The sequence below is a fragment of the Stigmatopora argus genome, chromosome 18 (assembly GCF_051989625.1).
Source record: "Stigmatopora argus isolate UIUO_Sarg chromosome 18, RoL_Sarg_1.0, whole genome shotgun sequence".
NCBI classification, from domain to species: domain Eukaryota; kingdom Metazoa; phylum Chordata; class Actinopteri; order Syngnathiformes; family Syngnathidae; genus Stigmatopora; species Stigmatopora argus.
Window position 1 is genome coordinate 3,138,566 of NC_135404.1, and position 20,859 is coordinate 3,159,424.

General features: G+C 40.4%; 1 protein-coding gene across 1 annotated transcript; it reads left to right on the forward strand.

The window, feature by feature from the left end:
* Positions 1-946: 946 nt before the first annotated feature.
* Positions 947-19,911, forward strand: ipmkb (inositol polyphosphate multikinase b). The gene is made up of 6 exons (XM_077626390.1): positions 947-2,100; positions 11,427-11,512; positions 12,403-12,499; positions 12,630-12,802; positions 15,377-15,458; positions 18,078-19,911. The coding sequence occupies exons 1-6, from the start codon at positions 1,869-1,871 to the stop codon at positions 18,818-18,820; spliced, it is 1,413 nt and encodes a 470-aa protein (XP_077482516.1). The 5' UTR covers positions 947-1,868; the 3' UTR covers positions 18,821-19,911.
* The last annotated feature ends 948 nt before the right edge of the window (positions 19,912-20,859 follow it).

A 20,859-nucleotide genomic window follows, 5' to 3' on the forward strand; every position in this document is an offset into this window, starting at 1 on the left:
AGTAATAAAATTAGAAGGATTTCACGGAAGGGAGAGAGAGAGTGACAGAAAGAAAGACTTTTTGCACTGCAACGCGCTCATAACATAACATAAACAAATTTAAATGAACTTGGATTACGATGCAGACAAACTCAAAAATAAATTTAATCTAACTTTACACTAAATTTAATTCTAATTTTGTTTTAAATTTTGATACCCTTCTTCTCCCTTCTCTCTTGGCTCTATTTACCCCGCCTCCACCCTGACCTTCAGATGCAACCTATCGAGGGTTGTTTGCTTTTGTATTCCCTTCAAAATATTCCCAAAATGATGCACACAAATGTCGTCACAATAGGATAAAGCACGACCACTTGCCAACGAGAAATATTATATACGCCATTCGCACTGACTAACGGGGGAAAAACCCTGAAAAAATGCAACGCTCCGCCCAGTTCTCGTAGAGACATTACACGACGGAGTTGCGACCAGAGAGACTTTACACAAGTTACTAGTTGCGGGGCGAGAGACAGTGCCCATGATGTTCTTATGAGCAGCCTCTCGCGTCCGATGTATGCTCGTATATCAAAATTTGTCTCGTATCCCAAATAAATATTTGCCGGAAATTTTACTCGTATCTCAAATTGCTCGTATGTCGGGACACTCGTATGTCGAGGTACCACTGTAAATATGGGCGGCCCGGTGGAGCGAGTGGTTAGTGCGTCGGCCTGACAACTCTGGGGTCCTGGGTTCAAATCCAGGTCATGTCCATCTGTGTGGAATTTGCATGTTCTCCCCGGGCCTGCGTGGGTTTCCTTCGGTACTCCGGCTTCCTCCCACATTCCAAAAACATGCATGGTAGGCTGATTGGACAGTCTAAATTACCCACATATTTTAAAAAACAACAACAACAACATCACGACACCGCCTGCCGTAAAGGAGTAAAAGCATGTTTGCGACAGTATGGAAATGTCGCAACGCTTTGGGTATCGTCACTCGAACCTATACCGTATTCCACGCACCCACGTTCAAATATTGTTATAAGGCTGAAGAGTCCCTTGTTTCGTCTTACCGAATAGGGTAGGCTTTCATTTTAAGGTGGTCCTGCGGCGTTACGAGTATTTTTTTTCTAGTTCAAAATGGTAGACTTCGGAAACAACGTTTGGACAACACCGTTTCTGTAATATCCGTCCACCATTTCTCTAGTTTTCTTTTTTTTGCAACAAAAATAAATACAAATCTTAATTCTCTGAATATCTGGCAACATCAGCCCTCAGCGACTCAACACCACCAGCCAAAATGAGGAACGGGAGCTCCGTGAGAAAAGTGAGCAGTTATTGAAAATATGGTAGTGTCAATTCATATAAAAACATTGTTTTTAGAATGGTGCAATATTATGTAATCATTGATAGTGACAAGTTCATTGGCGTCGTTGTTCAGTATGTACCACACGACGCCTGTTGTTTTAATTTGAAGTGCCCACACGGAAATGGTGCTGGTTCACCCATAACCTATGGACACTATCAGGAAGTGGGATGTGGCCAGATTGTATTTATGCTGCTGTTCAAGATATGAAAATCATTGAATCAGCGCTCCCCAGGAGGTCTGCTTCACTGCAGGTCACAGCGGGGATAACACTGTCGCCCTCCGTCAAAGAAGTTGTCACCGCGAGTCAAAATCAGCGAACGGAGCCTCTTTGCTTTCGTCTGGACTGGACCACTTCCCTAAAGACTAAACAACCTCACGCCCTAACACTTTATTGCTACTGCATCCAGGGCGTTGGTTACGTAATAACTACGTGAAGCCATGCACTGACTTTTAGGATACTGATATATATAGCTATATTTTTTGTTTACTACGAAGACAACTGGGCCTCGTCGTTAATATTACGAATGTCCGCAAGTCACCATCATCAAGTGATGATGGAGTCCTCCTTAGCGCTCGGTAGACTGGAGCTGAATTCCGCTGTCGGTGTCAACATCACCCCGTGTATGTCTCCTGGTGCCTCCACTAAAGAAATGAGCGGTCCCCGGCAAATTGGAACACCAGGACCGGCTCACCTGAATGGCTGTGTGCCGCTGTCACATCAGGTCGCGGGTCACAAGTATGGAGTGGATAAAGTGGGTAAGTAAAACTTGAGTGACAACAGGTGTACCATGGCGTGAACTAAAACCAATGTGGTAGATGAATGTGCTCTTACTCGTTCAACTTGACGTGAGTTGTTTGAAAAGCATTGAATTCGCTCAACACAGCAAACCAAAACAGGGCTAACATCCACAGCAGGACGTTAGCCCATTCATTGACTATGATGGACATCCATTCCAAAGGTCTTTCCAGGCCTGCATGGGTTTTCGCCGGGTCTTCGGTTTCCTCCCACATTTTAAAGACATGCATGGTAGGCTCATAGGACACTCTAAATTGCCCCTAGGTATGTGTGTGAGCGTGAATGGTTGTCTCTTTCCTCGTGCCCTGCGATTGGCTGGCCACCAATTCAGGGTGTCCCCAGCCTCTGGACTGAAGTCAGCTGGGATAGGCTCCAGCACCCCCCGAGACCCTAGTGAGGATAAAGGGGTTCCGAAAATTAGATGAGAGACTACCTGCCCACGTCACTTAGTAAGTTTTGTACTAGTTGGTAAAAGAGGGAGATTGATATTGAAAACAACAATTTGACAGAAATAGGTAAAATGCATTGGACATCTACCACCGTTAATGGCAGAATTTTATTTGGAAACTAAACAAAATAGGGCGGCCCGGCAGCTGAGTGGTCAGTGCGTCGGCCTCACAGTGAATGACCTGGGCTTCAAATCCAGGTCAGTCCACCTGTGTGGAGTTTGCATGTTCACCCGGGCATGCGTGGGTTTTCTCCGGGTACTCCGGTTTCCTCCGAAATTCTAAAGACCTGCATGGTAGGCTGATTGGACACTAAATTGTCCCTAGGTATGAGTGTGAGCATGAATGGTTGTTTTTCTCCTTGTGCCCTGTGATTGGCTGGCCACCAATTCAGGGTGTCCCCCACTTCTGGCCCGAAGTCAGCTGGGATAGGCTCCAGCACCCCCCGAGACCTCAAGATAAAGCGGTTCAGAAAATGAGATGAAATAAGAAAACAAAATACACACTGGTCCAATTTATTATAATTTGTCTTTTATGTCCCTTTCTTAAATGTATTATAATGTGGCAATTTGTTTTTGGTTGCTTTTATTTTAGTAATTTATTTTAGGTGTTTTTTTAAACTTTAATTTTTATTACTATTTTAATATTTTTAGCCACCTGCTGGTGGTTCACTCCCCGATTTAGATGTGAGCAAGCATGAAATCGATTCCCGCTCGGTGGCAGTATGATTCTCAGTCCAAATGGTTGCCTTTCTCTCTCTCTGTGCCCTACGACTGACTGGCGACCAGTCTATGGTGTAGTCTGCCTTTGGCCCGAACTCAGTTGGATTGGCTTTTCCCCCAAAATGTAGCCTTCAGTTAATTCATTTATTCAATATAAAATTATTCATATTTTCTTTTTATTTGCCCATCACAAAATATATGCATGCAACACCAGTACTACAATTGGATGTCAGCTGGGGGCCACAAATTTTGATCCCGCAGGCCACAGGTTCTAGATGCTTGCCTTATATGAATGTAATAAAAATATTTAGGAAAAGAAAAGATAAACATCATAATTCTTGTGTGAAAGTGTTCACTGTTTTGCTCACCACTCACTGTGAATTGATGTTCCCGCAAAGTTACCACTCTGCATTTCATTTAGCCACAACTTTTTGTAGGATAACTGGGGTTACAATAAAGGCAAGTACGGTTATTTTTGGAGCATTGAACAGTACCGGACTTGGTCTCAAGATCAGATCAGATCCAGTATTCATGTCTTCACAATTTCTGGCTGCTGTAAATCAAACAAAAAATGATTAAAAGATAAAAGGTAGTATTTAATGTTTTTCCTTTCTAAGAAAAAAATGAAATTGCATGTTCTCCCCAGGTGTGTGTGGGTTTTTTCTGGGTACTCCGGTTTCCTCCCACATTCCATAGACATGCATGGTAAGCTGAATTGAATTGAATGCTTTTATTGTCTCATTGTGCCCTCCGATTGGCTGGCCACCAATTCAAGGTGTCCCCCAGCTGAGATTGGCTCCAACACCCCCCGCGACCCCAGTGAGGATAAAGCGGTTCAGAAAATGAATAAGTAGAATGGAGATTGTTTACTCTTCCATTTTTATTTTTAAATGTAAAAAAATAGAATATTTACTGTTTTCATTTAAAAAAAAGAAAAGATAAAAAGTACAGACACCCCCCTACTTACGAACATTCAACTTACGAACAACGGTACATACGAACATGTCTGCAAATTGCGTTTAAGTCCAAAAATGTTCGCAAGTCCAATTTTGTATTTCGCCCCTTTTTCGGAGTAGTACTTCTTTCCGCCGCTAATACCGACGCCTGGCGCTGTGAGAGCTCAGCTCACCCAGCATCTACCTTCTTCTTCGTTGCAATGCGGAAGTGCGTGAATGTATCTCCAGTGTGCAAAGAACCTTTTTCATTTGTATCATTAAATATCTCATGCATCCAATATTGAATATGGTTGGTAAAAAGCTAAAGGCTTCTATTGAGGGAGTTGCAAGGAAGAGGCAAGCCATTTCATTTGAAACGAGTGGCAATAATAACGAAGCTTGATGCGCGTGAGAGTGGTGAGCGTTTCACGGGCATTGAATCGTTCGACCGTCAGTACCATTTATAAACAGAAAGATCGAGCAGCAGGACCCAAATATTGAACGTTGCACAAAGTTTGCAAATCAATTGAATGATGCCATACAGTGCTACCGCATCATTTATGATGAAAAAAAGAAGAAAACTGTGCAATCGTCATTAGGTCGCTTCTTTTGGCCAGTTTCTAATACATAAATCTCTCTCTCTCTACAGTACTGTACATATTCTCTCCATTTTATTAAATGTTTTTTTTTTCAGTACAAACCAATGCGTGTTACTTATACAAGCCTTAAACATACAAATGCACTTATATAAACCTTCAATATACTTATATCGGCCTTAAACATAAATTATAATACAAAATATAGCACTGAATCAACTTACAAACAAATTCAACTTATGAACAATCGCTCGGAACCAATTGCGTTCGTAAGTAGGGGAGCGTCTGTATTTGTTGTTTTCCCCTTTCTTTATTAAAAAAGGTAAATAAAGGAAAAAATACAAAGAGAGTATTTCCTATTCAGAGGTTCAAAATCCTATTAAGAGGATGTGGACAAATCTTCCTCTCGCTAATTAAGCTGTTGACTATCAGAAAAACTGAATTCATTATGCTATTAACTTTGGCAGTAGGGCTGGGCGATATGACAGAAATTATCATGATAAAAACAAATAAGTCTATTGATAATTATCACAATAACTATCACATCTTTTTTATCTTTCAAATTTGAAACTTCAAACTTTTGTGAATGAGTTAATAAATTACGTTCCTCGTTATTCAATTGTGAAAGTAACTATATCACCTTACTTTATAAGATAAGAGAATAGAAAATATGATGATTTTTATTATTCTGTTGTGCAGTAAAGATAAGAACACCCCCCCTCCTTACACTATGAAAAGTAATGAATAATAAAACCTGTAGAAATGTTGACAGGCGTCTTTATTTTTATAAATTTGCCTTTAAACCAAAAGTTGCTGTGCATGATCAAATAAATGAAATAATTAACTGAAGACATCTGTTTGCAAGCAGACTATTTTCAGCCTCATAAAAAGAAATTTATATTTACCTCACATGGCCGTTTATTTATTTATTTTTTGAAGTTGGATGAACGTAATCCATCTTAACCCAAGTGAAAAAGTTTTAGATTTTTGTAAAGTTTTCATAACATTTGTATAAAATGGGAAAACTCATTGATATCAAGTATGAAAAGAATTACAGGCTGTGTTCAAATGAGAAAAATGGGTTAAGGAAATTTACAATACGGCTACTTGCTGTTTGTACGCAGGTATTTACGAGGCCTTTAAAAAAGAAAGAACTCAAGAAAACGACAGGGGGACTTCCCTTGGATCTTTTAGTGGGTCAGCTCAGTGTTGTCCTGCATCTCAAAATCACTCATTTTGGCTATTATAGTCCTTTTGCTTCCATGCTCTGTGTTACCTGCTCTATAGCTATAGCTGTCTGTTCCCATGACCGGACGTTTCGTCGAAAGACGTTTGGTCCCCGGACGTTTGGTCCCCGGACGTTTGGTCTACCTCACGTTTGGTCGACCGGACGTTTGGTAGAACGGGTTCGCATGCAATTGATAGATTTTAACATTGGGTGAATAGGGATTTAATCACTATTATTTAACATTGAGTGAATAGGGTTAGGGTTAAACAAATGAAAGTCTCGTGACTCAAACCTCGGGACTCGCGAACCCGTTCGACCAAGCGTCCGTTCGACCAAGCGTCCGTTCGACCAAGCGTCCGTTCGACCAAGCGTCCGTTCGACCAAGCGTCCGTTCGACCAAGCGTCCGTTCGACCAAGCGTCCGTTCGACCAAGCGTCCGTTCGACCAAGCGTCCGTTCGACCAAGCGTCCGTTCGACCAAGCGTCCGTTCGACCAAGCGTCCGTTCGACCAAGCGTCCGTTCGACCAAGCGTCCGTTCGACCAAGCGTCCGTTCGACCAAGCGTCCGTTCGACCAAGCGTCCGTTCGACCAAGCGTCCGTTCGACCAAGCGTCCGTTCGACCAAGCGTCCGTTCGACCAAGCGTCCGTTCGACCAAGCGTCCGTTCGACCAAGCGTCCGTTCGACCAAGCGTCCGTTCGACCAAGCGTCCGTTCGACCAAGCGTCCGTTCGACCAAGCGTCCGTTCGACCAAGCGTCCGTTCGACCAAGCGTCCGTTCGACCAAGCGTCCGTTCGACCAAGCGTCCGTTCGACCAAGCGTCCGTTCGACCAAGCGTCCGTTCGACCAAGCGTCCGTTCGACCAAGCGTCCGTGGACTAAACGTCTTTCGATGAAATGTCCGAGTACCGTCTGTTCCTTACCATGTTCTTAGTCTACTGAATGTCGGTCTGGAACTAGCGTTCACGCTGCATCAGCTCCTCTGTTCTTTGTGGTGTTTAAGTGCTGTAATTGCAGTTTAAACATATCAAATTTTATTGGAAGTTTTTACAATTATTTTTGACAACAAATATTTGTAGATAATTATCGTTATCGTTTTATGGCCCAAATCTATTTGGCAGCCTAGTTGTCTTCTCCTCTCCCCTCTCTCTTGTTCTCGCTCTCCCTTTCTCTCTCTCTCCCTCTCTCTCACTCCCTCACTCCTTCTCTCCCTCTCTGCGATAAACGGTACCGTCTGTCTGTACTGTATTTGTGAGAAGGTGTTGAATAAAAATATGTTTTTCCATTGTAACAATTGTAATATATTTTTTCAGAGGGTCGGAACGAATTAATTTGTATTTAGTTCATTTCTATGGGAAAAATGGATTTCATATACGAGCAAATCGACATACAAGCTCGGTCCCGGAACACAATAAGCTCATATCTCAAGGTATTACTGTATGTGCAAGTCACAAATACAGTATTTACTCGCATAGAAGCTGCCCCTGCGTATAAGCCGCACTCTTAAAATGGCATAAAATCATAGAATTTTACAATTTCTCGCATGTAAGCCGCCCCCTGATTGACGTCCATATTCATGGTTTTAATAGGGACTACAAATGTGTTACTTTGAAGGGAAAATCTTAAGACAAATCATGGCACGTGGTATTTCTGAGATACCGTATGAGTCAAAAGCACATTATTAGGGTCAATATAATAAGGAATTAATTCATCCAGTAATGGTTGTTTTCCGACTGCAAAACAGAAAATAACCAATTAATAGTAAATGTTACTTTGCCGACATCTACTGGTGAAAGTATAGCAAGTCTTGTGTGCATATAAGCCGTACCCTTGATTCAGTCATGATTTTTTTAGTTACAAATATGGCCTATATGCGAGAAAATACGGTAATTCCGCCATCATGACATGCAATTCAGAGGTTACTATGGGAGAGAAAAAATCAAGGAAGTCAAGTTGATTCACATGTCATTACTTGGTTGAACTTCAAGTACGTCATCAGTAATCAAATCTTGTTTGATCACAGTTGGCAGTGAAATGTTTTTTTAAATAATCATTATGCAAAAAGTACAGGCACAACGCAAAAAAAACAAAAGCCCAGTTGAGTATACACTGCTGCCTAGTAAACAATGCTTTAATTGTCAGTAAGTGAAACTTTTTCAAATGTATTTTTATTTTCAGTTTATTAAACAATGAAAATGTTTCAGAGGAAAGCAACAGGTGTATAAAGAGTCAATCAGTCAATGAATCATTTATATTCAGCATTATTATTTACTATTATAGAATGGAATAGAGACTAAAAATGAAACAATCGGTTTCATATGATACTTGTTTTCTTGGAGAGAGTTACTTGAATGTCGTTTTAAACAGAGCACCATTGAGTGAAACACTAAGATCTTATCTTGGTTTATGACTGGGCTTGGTCTTCAACAATCATTAACACAACTCACATACGCACATTGAAGTGATAGACTGAACTGACAGTGTTACATTATGCTGTGTAGAACAAATAGTGGAATCCTGCCCATCCTGTATTGCTGCTGACTGAACATGATTGTGCTCCTCCTGTTGCTTGTTTTCCTAAGCTTCCACATGCATTGACCTCCATAGTTTCAGACTCAAATGTACCTAAACCAACTCTAATTTAAGACCTTTTAAAGGTTTCCTAAAGTGGAATACCAATAAGAAATAAACTGCTATCACTACTTTTGTATACAGAACGGTAGTAGAAGTGAATCTTCTAAATGTACATTTCTTTGTGGTATCTAAGTTAATGATTTTCTGTCAGGTTATGTTGGTCTCATACTTTAAAGTTTTCACAATGACAAGTCGGAAGGAAGTTTTCGTTGCTAAACAGAGACTTTTATCAGCGCTATCCTGTCCGTTATCACGGTCGTTAAGTGTGTCCAACCCACTGTCCTCAGGCAGTTGTTGCAAGACCCACAGGACTCATACCAGCAGGTTTATGGACAGCTTTTTTTTCCGCAGAGCCAACAGTGAGAGCTCTGAACAATGAATAACAAAAGATACAACACCTGCCCACCAATGAATTGTATTGCCGTATTGTATAGTCCTGGGTTCAAGAACCTTTGTGATCAAAAGAGCAGAGAAAAAAAAATAAAAAATGTGATTTGACAAGAATTTATACATGCTTTGCAGATGGCCAGAGTTTCATTAATATGTGGCTGACTGGTTAAAGTGTGAATACAGTAATCCTTCGATTATCGCGTCTTCACTTATCGTGATTTTTTTTCCTCTTAACTATTTAAAAATATATATTTTAAAGTTCATAAAAATGTGAAAATCCGCGCTGAAACTCGTAAGCGGAAGCCGCTTTTGCTTCTAGGACCCAGCACTGAAGAATTATTATTATTTTTTAATGTTTTAAATTTTTTTAAGTTCAGAAAAATGTAAAAATCCAAGCTGAAACTCATAAGCGGAAGCCACTCTTGCTATTAGGACTCAGCACTAAAGAAAAAAAAGTTATAAGGGTGACCCTACTTCGCGATTTTTCGATTATCGTGGCCATGTCTGGTATACAATAACCACAATATTCGAGGGATTCTCTATTAAAGACCACATGTTATGTTTTTCCACCCTTTTTAACCTTGACATGAGTACACAAAATTGTTGAAAAAACGAATCTAAAGAAAGCAGTTTAGTAATTTTGTTGTTTATCGCCCAGCTGACTTTGAGCAAATGGCAGACTACACCGTAGACCAGGGGTGTCAAACTAATTTTTTGTTGCGGGCCACATGGTAGTTTCGATTACATCCGGAGGGCCGTTATGTCTTCCAACTAGGCTGCCAAAATTAATCGATTAATAAACAAATTAGTACAATTTTTTGCAATTATTGATTTAAAATGAGGAAACGGGAAATAATCTACAATCTTCATTTGAATTTCATCATAAAACAGAAAGTTGGCACTCACCATTTACTTTCTCGGGCCACACAAAATGATGCGGTGGGCCAGATTTGGCCCCCGGGCCACCCTTTGACACATGCCCTAGACCATTGGTCTCCATACCGGTCCTCGTGGGCCGCTGTGGGTGCAGGTTTTTTTTTCTAACCGATTCAACACAAACAGTTTAACCAATGAGGTTTCTTCTGAAAAAAAGCACCCGACTGCAATCCACTGATTGAACTTCTAGGATACCAGATTGGTGGAAAGGTTTCCTCTTACAGGTTGGAATGAAAACCCGCACCCACTACGGCCCTTTCTGGAATAGTTTGGGGACCACTGCCCTAGACCATAGGTGTCAAACTCATTCCAGAAAGACGACACCTTTTCACCAATCTGTTCTCCTACAACTGTAATCAGTTGATTGCAGTCAGATGCTGCTTCTTCCAGCAGACCTCCTCATTGGTCTAACTGTCTGAGGGGCAGTTTATTTATTTTTACTCACCTCCCAGAAAAAACCTTATTTATCATATACATATGTTTTTAGTATATTCTTGCAATTTTATGATGATTTAAAGATCATATAGATATTTTTTATTATTTACTTTCTGCCTATGAAATTTCGGCCTAGTGTCTAAAATATTTACATTAAGGAGTGTTCTTTGCAAAGTAAGTAATCACTGCAGTTACTTTTTGTTAATATTTATAATTTATTCATTCATTCATTTTCTGAACCACTTTATCCTCACTAAGGTCGTGGGGGGTGGTAGAGCCTATCCCAGCTGACTTTGGGCCAGAGGCGGGGGACACCCTGAATCGGTGGCCAGCCGATCGCAGGGGACAAGGAGACGGACAACCATTCATGCTCACACTCATACCTAGGGGCAATTTAGAGTGTCCAATCAGCCTACCATGCATGTTTTTGGAATGTAGGAGGAAACCAGAGTACCCGGAGAAAACCCATGCAGGCTCGAGGAGAACATGCAAACTCCACTCGGGTTGCCCGACCTGGATTTGAACCAAGGACCCCAGAGCTGTGAAGCTGCCGGGCTGCCCAATATTTATAATATATAATTAAAAATAGTTCTATTAAAATGAATTGTTTAACTACTTCAGTTTATTTTTATTCATTTATTCATTACCGATTAAAGCACAATAGTATCCACCCAAGTAAAAAAATTATAAGATTGGCTGATTTAAGAAGAAAAAATCCCTCATTCTTGGGCCAGATTTGCCCAGCTTTAATCACAATAAAAACTGTAAAAGTACTGCATTTAAAATTTTTATACACCTATTTAGTTTAATCTGATGCAGCAAAATAGCTTGACTCTAAGTAGTTGGCCATTTCTGAGGACTTCACAAAATTAAAGCTTGAAATTACGAATATAAATAATAAATTACATGTATGAAAAAAACATTAAATTAGAAATGTTTGCTTATACATTTTTCTCATTTGTTGAAGGAATTCTGCAGCATCCAGATGGAACAGTCCTGAAGCAACTTCAGCCTCCACCCAGAGGACTAAGAGAGATGCAGTTTTATAGCATGGTAACACTCACCATCTCACAATGAATGCTCACATTCATTTCCTCAACCGCTTTATCCGCACTAGGGTCGCGGGGGTGCTGGAGCCAATCCCAGCTGACTTCAGGCCAGAGGCAGGGGACACCCTGAATCGGTGGCCTGCCGATCCCAGGGCACGAGGAGACAGAAAACCATTCACGCTCATGGCCATACCTAGGGGCAATTTAGAATGTCCAATCAGCCTACCATGCATGTTTTTGGAATTTGGGAGGAAACTGGAGTACCCGAAGAAAACCCACCCAGGCCCCCGGGGAGAACATGCAAACTCCACACAGGTGGACTGACCTGGATTTGAGCCCAGAGCTGTTCCAGAGGGGATTTGTCAAATTCATTGTGACCTGGTCTGGTCAGAACCACCATTTAATAATGTAACTCGTTCATGTTCTTTTTGTTAAATGCATACATTCCTCTTGCGTCTTGTTTTTACAGTGAATGCCAAAAGGACGCTCGAGGTCTGTGTTGCTCATTTCAACAACCCTCATGGGTCGCAATAGCAAACCCGTAGATTTACCTATTCAGCCCTTTGTTGCCTATTTTCTTCTTATCATTTTTTTATTATAAATGCCTTTCAAGAAGACATGTCTGTTCTTTGTATTGTATTTTATCAAGTAGATTCCTCGACTTATATTCTCTCGCGACGTATATGTTTTTTCACCCTTTTATTGTTCATTTTTGTGCAAGTACAACTTATACTCGTGCGACTTGGTCTGAAACATACAGTACTTGAAACCGTTTTTGTGGCCATACTCTTTCCCAATCAGAGAAATTGAGTTGGGAAACCCTACTTTCAATGGATTTACAATACTTTCTCCAACACTCCCATTTTCATGGTTGTCTTTTTCTACTTTTTCTAGGTATATGCAGAAGACTGTTGTGACCCATGCCTTCTTGAGCTTCAGAACCATCTTCCAAAATATTACGGCACCTTGTCATCTCCTGATGCACCTAATGGTAAGAAACTGTTGGTAAATTTGCAAGGTGTAAAAATGCAATACAGGATTTACAGTAGTAATGACAAATATTCCGCTCCAGCACTTTGTACTTACATAGTCAAATATTTCTCTGCACATTGCTGCCTCAGACCTTTACATGAAGCTCGAGGATGTGACCCGACGCTTTGTCAAGCCGTGCATCATGGATGTGAAGCTGGGCCAGCGAAGCTACGATCCGTATGCCTCGCAAGAGAAAAGGGAGCAACAGATCCGGAAGTACCCACTAATGGAAGAGATGGGCTTCCTGGTCCTCGGCATGAGGGTGAGTTAGACCATGGTCTGTTATAGAACATCATTATTTAAACAAAACGTGTTTTTGAATATAGCAGACATGGGAAGGAGGTGGGGCGGACCGGTGGAGCAAGTGGTTAGCGCATCGGCCTCACAGCTCTGGGGTCTTGGGTTCAAATCCAGGTCATGTCCATCTGTGTGGAGTTTGCATGTTCTCACTGGGGATGCGTGGGTTCCTTCCGGGTACTCCGGTTTCCTCCCACATTCCAAAAACATGCATGGTAGGCTGATTGGATTTAAGGGGCGTGGAGGGTGAGGAAGGGAAAGAGACTTGGCGGCATGCACCGCGCTCGTAACATAACATAAACTTTAAATTTAAAATGAACCTAGATTGCTATACACAATACTCTTAAACATACGTTTTAATATTACGTTAGACAAAGTTTAAACCTTCTTGTGCGATAACCGAGGGAAAGATGTTAAAGTATTCCACCGCGACTTTCGAGTCGGAACTTCCTGATTCTCCATGGCTCAGAACCGAGTGTTCGTTTCGTCCTGTTTGTTTTTTAAAATGATCGAACCAGCCAGGACTCGCTTTGAAGGGTTTAGCTGATGTCTTTCTCAGATGCTTGTTTTGGTTTCAAGTCCATGTAGATTCCGTTGGCTTTTTCGCTGATTGTCGACTCGCTCACGCTATCGCCAGTAAAAAATGCAACCTGTACGGCCCGGTGCTAGTAGATATCTTTACACGAGGGAGATGCGTTTGAGAAAGATGCTGTTCTCATAGACAGCCACTCGCATACTCGGCCACCCGGACGGCTGCATCGGGAACCATCTCGTGTGCTCGTATCTTAAATTTGTCTCATATCTCGAGGCAAAAATTTGCTCTGAATTATCCACGTATCTCAACTTTCTCATATGTTGGGACACTCATATGTCAAGGTATTACTGTACACATAATATTGTGTTCTATTCTGACGCATATTTAGACATTTTTATTAACTTTTTTTTATACCTCAGAAAAAATATGTGATGTATAGAGAAGCCGCAAAAGTTAAGGATGCGAAGTGGAGAAGGATCACAGTATATATACAAAGAATAGGATCTTTTGTGGGTAGAACTGATTGTGAATGAGTTAACACTGATTAGTGGGTCAACATGGGTGGGAGAAAGCAGGAAAGACTAATTGTACATCTTATCTTTTAAAGGAAACAAGTAAAATATTTAAACATTTACTCTGTTCCTATCTGTTGTTTGCATAATTATAATTTCCTGCTTCTAAGATATCCTCAGTACTATATCCAAAAAATCTTGGTAGTTACAATTTTGTAAAATGTTTGATGAGGCTACAAAATAAACCTTATGTTGCAATTGAAGAAACTAAATTAGACCAGCGTATTGAGACACTCATCAGCAGTTAGGTTCTTAGACTGGTCTTAGTTCACCTGGAATCTTAACTCCTCCAAAATGGAACGTTGTATAGGACATAGAGCTAATATCGGGCCTAAAAATTCCAGCCAAACCTGACAAGGCCCGACTATTTAAGACTATTAAACACTATGAAACTCATCGGACTATGTGGTTAATGCAACTATCAACTGAACAAGTTCATTTTTTTTAATTTGTGAAATGAACTTGGAACTCAGGGCGGCCTGGTGGTTGAGTGGTTAGCGCGTCAGCCTTAGACTGCGGGACTTGGGTTCAAATCCAGGTTCGGACCTTTCTGTGTGGAGTTTGCATGTTCTCCCCGGCGTGGGTTTTTCTTTGGGTACTCTGGTTTCCTCCGACATTCCTAAGACATGCATGATAGGCTGATTGGACACTAAATTGCCCCTAGGTATGAGTGTGAGTGTGAATGGTTGTTTGTCTCCTTGTGCCCTGCGATTGGCTGGCCACCGATTTAGGTTGTCACCCGCCTCTGGCCCGAAGTCAGCTGGGATAGGTTCCAGCACCCCCGCGACCCTAGTGAGGATAAAGTGGTTCAGAAGATGAGATGAGAGAGACTTTGAACTTGTTTGTTTGTAAAACACTTGGTGTGAGTACAATTCATTCCCATAGACCTGATTTAAGACAGACTGTTCCCTGGAGTTAAATTGATTTTCTGTTTTTTCTTGAGTGGTTTGGGTGTAGTTATAGTATTCAACCACTAGGTGCTGTGAATGCTACAGTGAGTTGTTTCCCTTGGTAGGAAAAAAAATACACTGCACAAAGAAAATTGAAGAACACATCCGAAAACACATCAGATCTAAACAGAGGGATATTTTGTTGAATATATTTTCTGATAATAAGTAGGTGATGCATTTGTAACAAAATGATGTCACATAATTTGATAGAAATTAAAATGATCACAGTATCGAAAGGGTACCGTATTTACTCGCATATAAGCCGCTTTTGTTGGACAAAAAAATGATGACTGAATCGAGGGTACGGCTTGTGTGCGCATAAAAACATGCACAAAACTGCAAGTTGATGACGATGACAATGCGGGAAAATTTGATTTGAGATATGAGTAAATTGACATGCAAGCTCGGTCCCGGAATGCATTAAGCTCGTATCTCAAGGCATTAATGTAGAATGTTTTTTGTTCATTTCCCCCTTTTTACAGGTTTACAAGATCTGCAGTGACACAGTTGACACATTTGACCAGCACTATGGGAGGGGACTGTTGAAGGACACCATTAAAGATGGTATTTGTGTGTGTTTGCTTGTGCGTGTGTGTGTGTATGTGTAGGTGAATTGTATTTTTATTTTTAAATAATAATTTCAATCATCCTTTTTATTTGTTTTCAGGACAAGTAAATTTACAGTATTTTTCAAGTGATTAGACGCAACTAAAAGACTAATTTTCAGAAGCCGGCAGTCCGCCTTATACATTGCCTTGTGAAAGTATTCGGCCCCCCTGAACTTTTCAACCGTTCGCCAATTGTGAAGTAGAACGAAATGTATTGGATTTTTAAAAACTTTTTTAACAAATAAAAATGTGGGAGCATGCAATATTATTCGACCCCTTAACTTTCAGTGCAGCAAACTCAGTCCAAAAGTTCAGTGAGGATCTCTGAATGATCTAATGTTAACTGATGATTAATAGAATCCACCTGTGTGTAATCATGTCTCCGTATAAATGTACCTGCTCTGTGATCGTCTCAGGGTTCTGCTTAAATTGCACCTAGCATCATGAAGACAAAGGAACACACCAGGCGTGTCCGAGATACTGTTATGGAGAAGTTTAAAGCAGGATTTGGATGCAAAAAGATCTCCCAAGCTTTAAACATCTCAAGGAGAACTGTGCAAGCAATCATATTGAAATGGAAGGACCATTAGACCGCTGCAACTCTACCAAGAGCACTCTAAACTTTCACCTCAAACAAGGAAAAGACTGATCAGAGATTTAGACAATAGGCCCATGATCAATATGAATGAACTGCAGAAATCTACAGCTGAGGTGGGAGAGTCTGTCCATAGCACAACAATCAGTCGTACACTGCACAAATCTGGCCTTTATGGAATAGTGGCAAGAAGAAAGCTATTTTTCAAAGATATCAATCAAAAAATCTCGTTTAAAGCCACAAGCCACCCGGGAACACACCAAACTATATGTTTGGCGTAAAAGCTACACAGCCCATTACCCTGAACACACCATTCCCACTGTCAAACATGGTGGTGCCAGGGCCTGATTTTCTTCAGCAGGGAGAAGGAAGATGGTTAAAATTGATGAGAAGATGAATGGAGCCAAAAACAAGACCGTTCTGGAAGAAAACTTGTTGCAGTCTGTAAAAGACCTGAGACTGGGATGGAGATTTATCTTCCAACAGGGCACTGATTCAAAACATAAAGCCATGTACAATGGAATGGTTCACAAATAAACATATCCAGTTGTCAAAATGGCCAAGTCAAAATCCAGACCTGAATCCAATTGAGAATTTGGGCTGAGTTCAATACTGCTGTTCACAAACACTCTCCATCCAACCTCACTGAGGTAGAGCTGTTTTGCAAGGAAGAATGGGCAAGAATTTGTCTCTCGATGTGCAGAACTGATAGAGACCTACCCCAAACAAATTGCAGAAAAAGGTGGTGCTACAAACTATTAATGCAAGGGGGCCGAGTAATATTGCACGCCCCACTTTTCAGGTTTTTATTTGTAAAGTATTAAAAGATCCAATAAATTTCGTTCCACTTCATGATTGTGTCCCACTTGTTGGTGATTCTTACCGTATTTACTTGCATATAAGCCGCCCGCGCGTATAAGCCAGACCCTTAAAATTGTTGAATTTTACAATTTCTCGCGTATAAGCCGCCCCCCTGTACTTTGAAGGGAAAATCTTAAGAAAAATCATCATTTTTATTTCTGAGATACTGTGTGAATCAAAAGCGCATTATTAGGGTCAATCTCACAAGGGAGTTAAAATGCCTGTCTTTGTAAATGCAAAATATCAAATTATTCAATTTGAAAAAAGAAATAAGTCTTTCTTGATGAGAACCTGATGCTTTCTAAATTACAGAAATTACAATTTTCTTACCAGAAGTTTAAGATGTTCTGGCAGCCAAATTGCTTCTAATGTCAAAATATCTCAATTCTTTCGATGGTTCATATTACTCCATTTTATGCAAGATACGTACGTTTTTTCTTGAATTTCATTCATAGACTTCTTTTTTTTTTGCGTTTTATCTGTTTATCTTTTCTCTATTTTGAAATAAATGACCGTATTGGCCGCATTGTCTTGCGTCATGACGTCATCGTGTCATGGCGTCATTAACTTGCAGTTTCATGCATGTCCTGTTTTTATGTACATATAAGCCGTACCCTTCAGTCATCTTTTTTGTCGGACAAAAGTGGCTTATATTCGAGTAAATACGGTTCATATTCAAAACGTTTTAATTTTACATCTTTGTTTGACACCTGCAATGTGGTGAAAGGTTGAAACGTTCAAGGGACCCGAATACTTTCACAAGGCACTGTATATAGATGAATATTGGTTAATCATTGTGAAATGAAATTCTTTTACACGGCTCCAACCAGTTGATCTATAACAGATCTCTTACCAATATACTACTATTTCTACTACTACACAATTCTCAACTACTACCACCACTACTAGTACTGCGTCTTATAATCTGCTGCACCTTATATGTGAAACAAATTTTAAGAAAGGCCATTCATTGAAGGTGCGCCTTACAAAATGGAAAATACAGTATTCCAACTATTTTTTAGTCATTTGTATTTAAGATCTTATGGGTGGTGAAATGTCAATTATTTTGTAAATTCAATGTTCCCTCTGCCTGAACAAATCCTTCTTCCCATCCCTCAGGCTTGGCTAAATTCTTTCACAATGGTGTTTGTCTGAGGAAGGATGCCGTTTTCGCCAGCATTTGCCGAGTTCAGAACATCCTCCACTGGTTTGAATCTCAGCGTCAGCTGGTCTTCTACGCCAGCTCCCTCCTCTTTGTCTATGAGGGTTTCCCGTCCTCATCGATGTCACGCACCTTACCCCTCATCCGTACCCTCACCTGTAGCCCAGCTGCTAGGGGCAAAGATTGGAACGAGCAGGACGAAAGGAGGCAGGAAGTCGGTGAAAAGAACGAAAAGATGGCAGAGTACAACAACAACAACAACATTCAAAACGATGCCAGCCTAGAATCAATTTACAGCAATTGCAGGAAAGCTAGCCTCCATCTTTGTGCCAAGGCGCAACTTCAAGGCAGTAGTGGAGATGATGACACTTTGGGGACAAGACCGCGCCCACCCGTTACTGTCGACACACCGTCGCAGCAAGACAACTCCACATGGCTGTCTCAGCAAGCACCCAACGGAAATAGAAACAAATCCCAACTTGGAGAGAAAAGAGAACAAGAGAAGAGCAGATCCAGTGACGAGGATATCGTGCAAGGAGGCGGCGAGGTAAAAGCGTTGAGCGAAGGGAACGTGCAGGTGGAGGTCAAGATGATTGACTTCGCCCATGTTTTCCCAAGCGAAAGCCACGATCACGGCTACATCTACGGCCTCAAGCACCTCCTGACTGTGTTGAAGCAGATACTATCGGACGATCCTTAGGCTCTTCCTGGATTGGCTTTCGTACTTTGGGAAAAGCTGTCCACTCTCCTTCCTTTCTTGGAACCACCACCATCATCTCACCTGTAATTTTTCTGAGCGTAAGTCACTGAGGTTGACAGTCGCTGTGATCAGCAACCCTCCATGCACTAATTGATCTTTTGAAGGCATTAGGACCCTCTGCTTTAGTCGTTGGGTACGCTGACTCTCACATTAGACAAGCTCCTAAATGTGACTCTATTTTGCCTGTAATCTCTTTTGAAATGCACTGGATTTGACAAGTCTATTTTTGTATTGGGGCCACTGAAAAAATACTATTAAGATTTGTGTTGTGTATATAAGAACATCTCAAATCCTGAGTGAGCCAGAGATTTTTCTGTATTGTTTATACCATAGTAACTATTTGATACTATTTATAGCAGTTTTAAGTTTTAAATTTTACGCTCGATTGTGAGGATGCTGAGAGACAAGCTTTCACTGCCATTAAAATGTCTTTTTTTGCCACTGCTTTTAATCATGCACGATCAACAAAACTACCTTTAAAAAATGATTGCTTCCAAAATGTTTTTCTGACAAGAATTTATAAAGGTGTCAATGGAAAATGCTGAACTTTCACTTAACAGAAACAATAACTATTTTATGACATGCTACTTTTGTTTCTTTGCCTCTTTTACATTCCGTTTCAAAACGTACTACTGTACACTGCTACAACGCTTCATAGAACAGAAATTTGTGTATTATATTTCCCTTTTGACAGCTTGACGGCTCTCAGCATTCACATTTTGATTTTGAGGGAAAATATTTTTTTAACCAATGAAATGACTACAATGTGTCTTTCTAAATCATCTTTCTGCAATAACTGTGTTACATAATAATTATTGTTGCACCAATACCCTTTTTTTTCACTCACGATACTATTTCCCGATGCCAATACTGTACCAAAACCTTGTTTTTATTTTATTTTCCCATTTAGTGCTACATTGATGCAAACTCAGTTTAATGTAAAGTATTTGCTTTCATGCCTTTGTCAGACAGACGGTGATTAATAACCTTTGTGCCTGGAATTGGGGAAAATAAATGAATGAAATCTAAAAGTTGAGACTAAAAAGGCTCTTAAAGGCCAAAACGTTGTTTTTTTGTTCAATTTTTCAAATCAAATCAATTCAAAAGCCTTTATTGTCATCATACACAGCTGTGTATAACAAAATTGGTGGTGCTACTCCACAGTGCGTTTTCCCAGCAAAAACATAAATAAGTAATTTAAAAATATAAAAAGTACCAAACTGGAGAACAAAGAGCCACTGCACCCGTGCGCGCCGCCATCTTGGATCGATTCGTACATTACCTTAACGCATGCGATGAGAGGACACAAGTTCGCTACTCAACTGTTTCCCATTTTCGCTCAACACGTCTTTATATATGCTCATTTTAGTGTTCATTAAAGTTAAATCCTAGCCAGAATTACCATTTTGTTTAGCTACCTCTCAAAGTATAGGCTAATATGACTGCTAAAGAGCACATTACCCAATACAAACTCTCCTAGGCTCAAAATACTTATTTTTATTCGCCACAATTTGTAACTGACTACAATTGTGGTGTTTATATATGCTATATATTTTGCAGCATATTTCCTAATCATTAATGCCAGTATGGTACCCTTTCCCAAACTAGTGTCGGTATTGGTGCAACACTAATTATGATGATAGCCACAATTGTCCACTTGGATCCTTTAAATTTATGTATAGTTATTGGCATTATTATAATTATGGCATTGCCTATTGGTGTGTTACTATTAGAAAATCACTTTATGGATACAAGAAAGAATTTGATTTATATATTGGCTCTCAGTAGTTTAACTGGTTGTGCATCAATTGAGTTTTTAGAGCATTTTCTTTGACAAAAAAACAACTGGAAATGGGTTGCTTGAATCCCCATGATTTTTAAATGCAACTTTTTCAAACTTTACACACTATGCTGCCATAGCATGAATGGAAATTCTTAAAGCTTAACTGGGTTCTCACCATGTTTTGTTCAATTCAGTG

Coding starts and splice junctions, on each gene's coding strand:
- ipmkb (XM_077626390.1), top strand. CDS start 1,869: ATGTCCGCAAGTCACCATCATCAAGTGATGATGGAGTCCTCCTTAGCG. Junction 12,500..12,629: donor ATCTCCTGATGCACCTAATG/GTAAGAAACTGT, acceptor TTGCTGCCTCAG/ACCTTTACATGAAGCTCGAG. Junction 15,459..18,077: donor GAAGGACACCATTAAAGATG/GTATTTGTGTGT, acceptor CCCATCCCTCAG/GCTTGGCTAAATTCTTTCAC.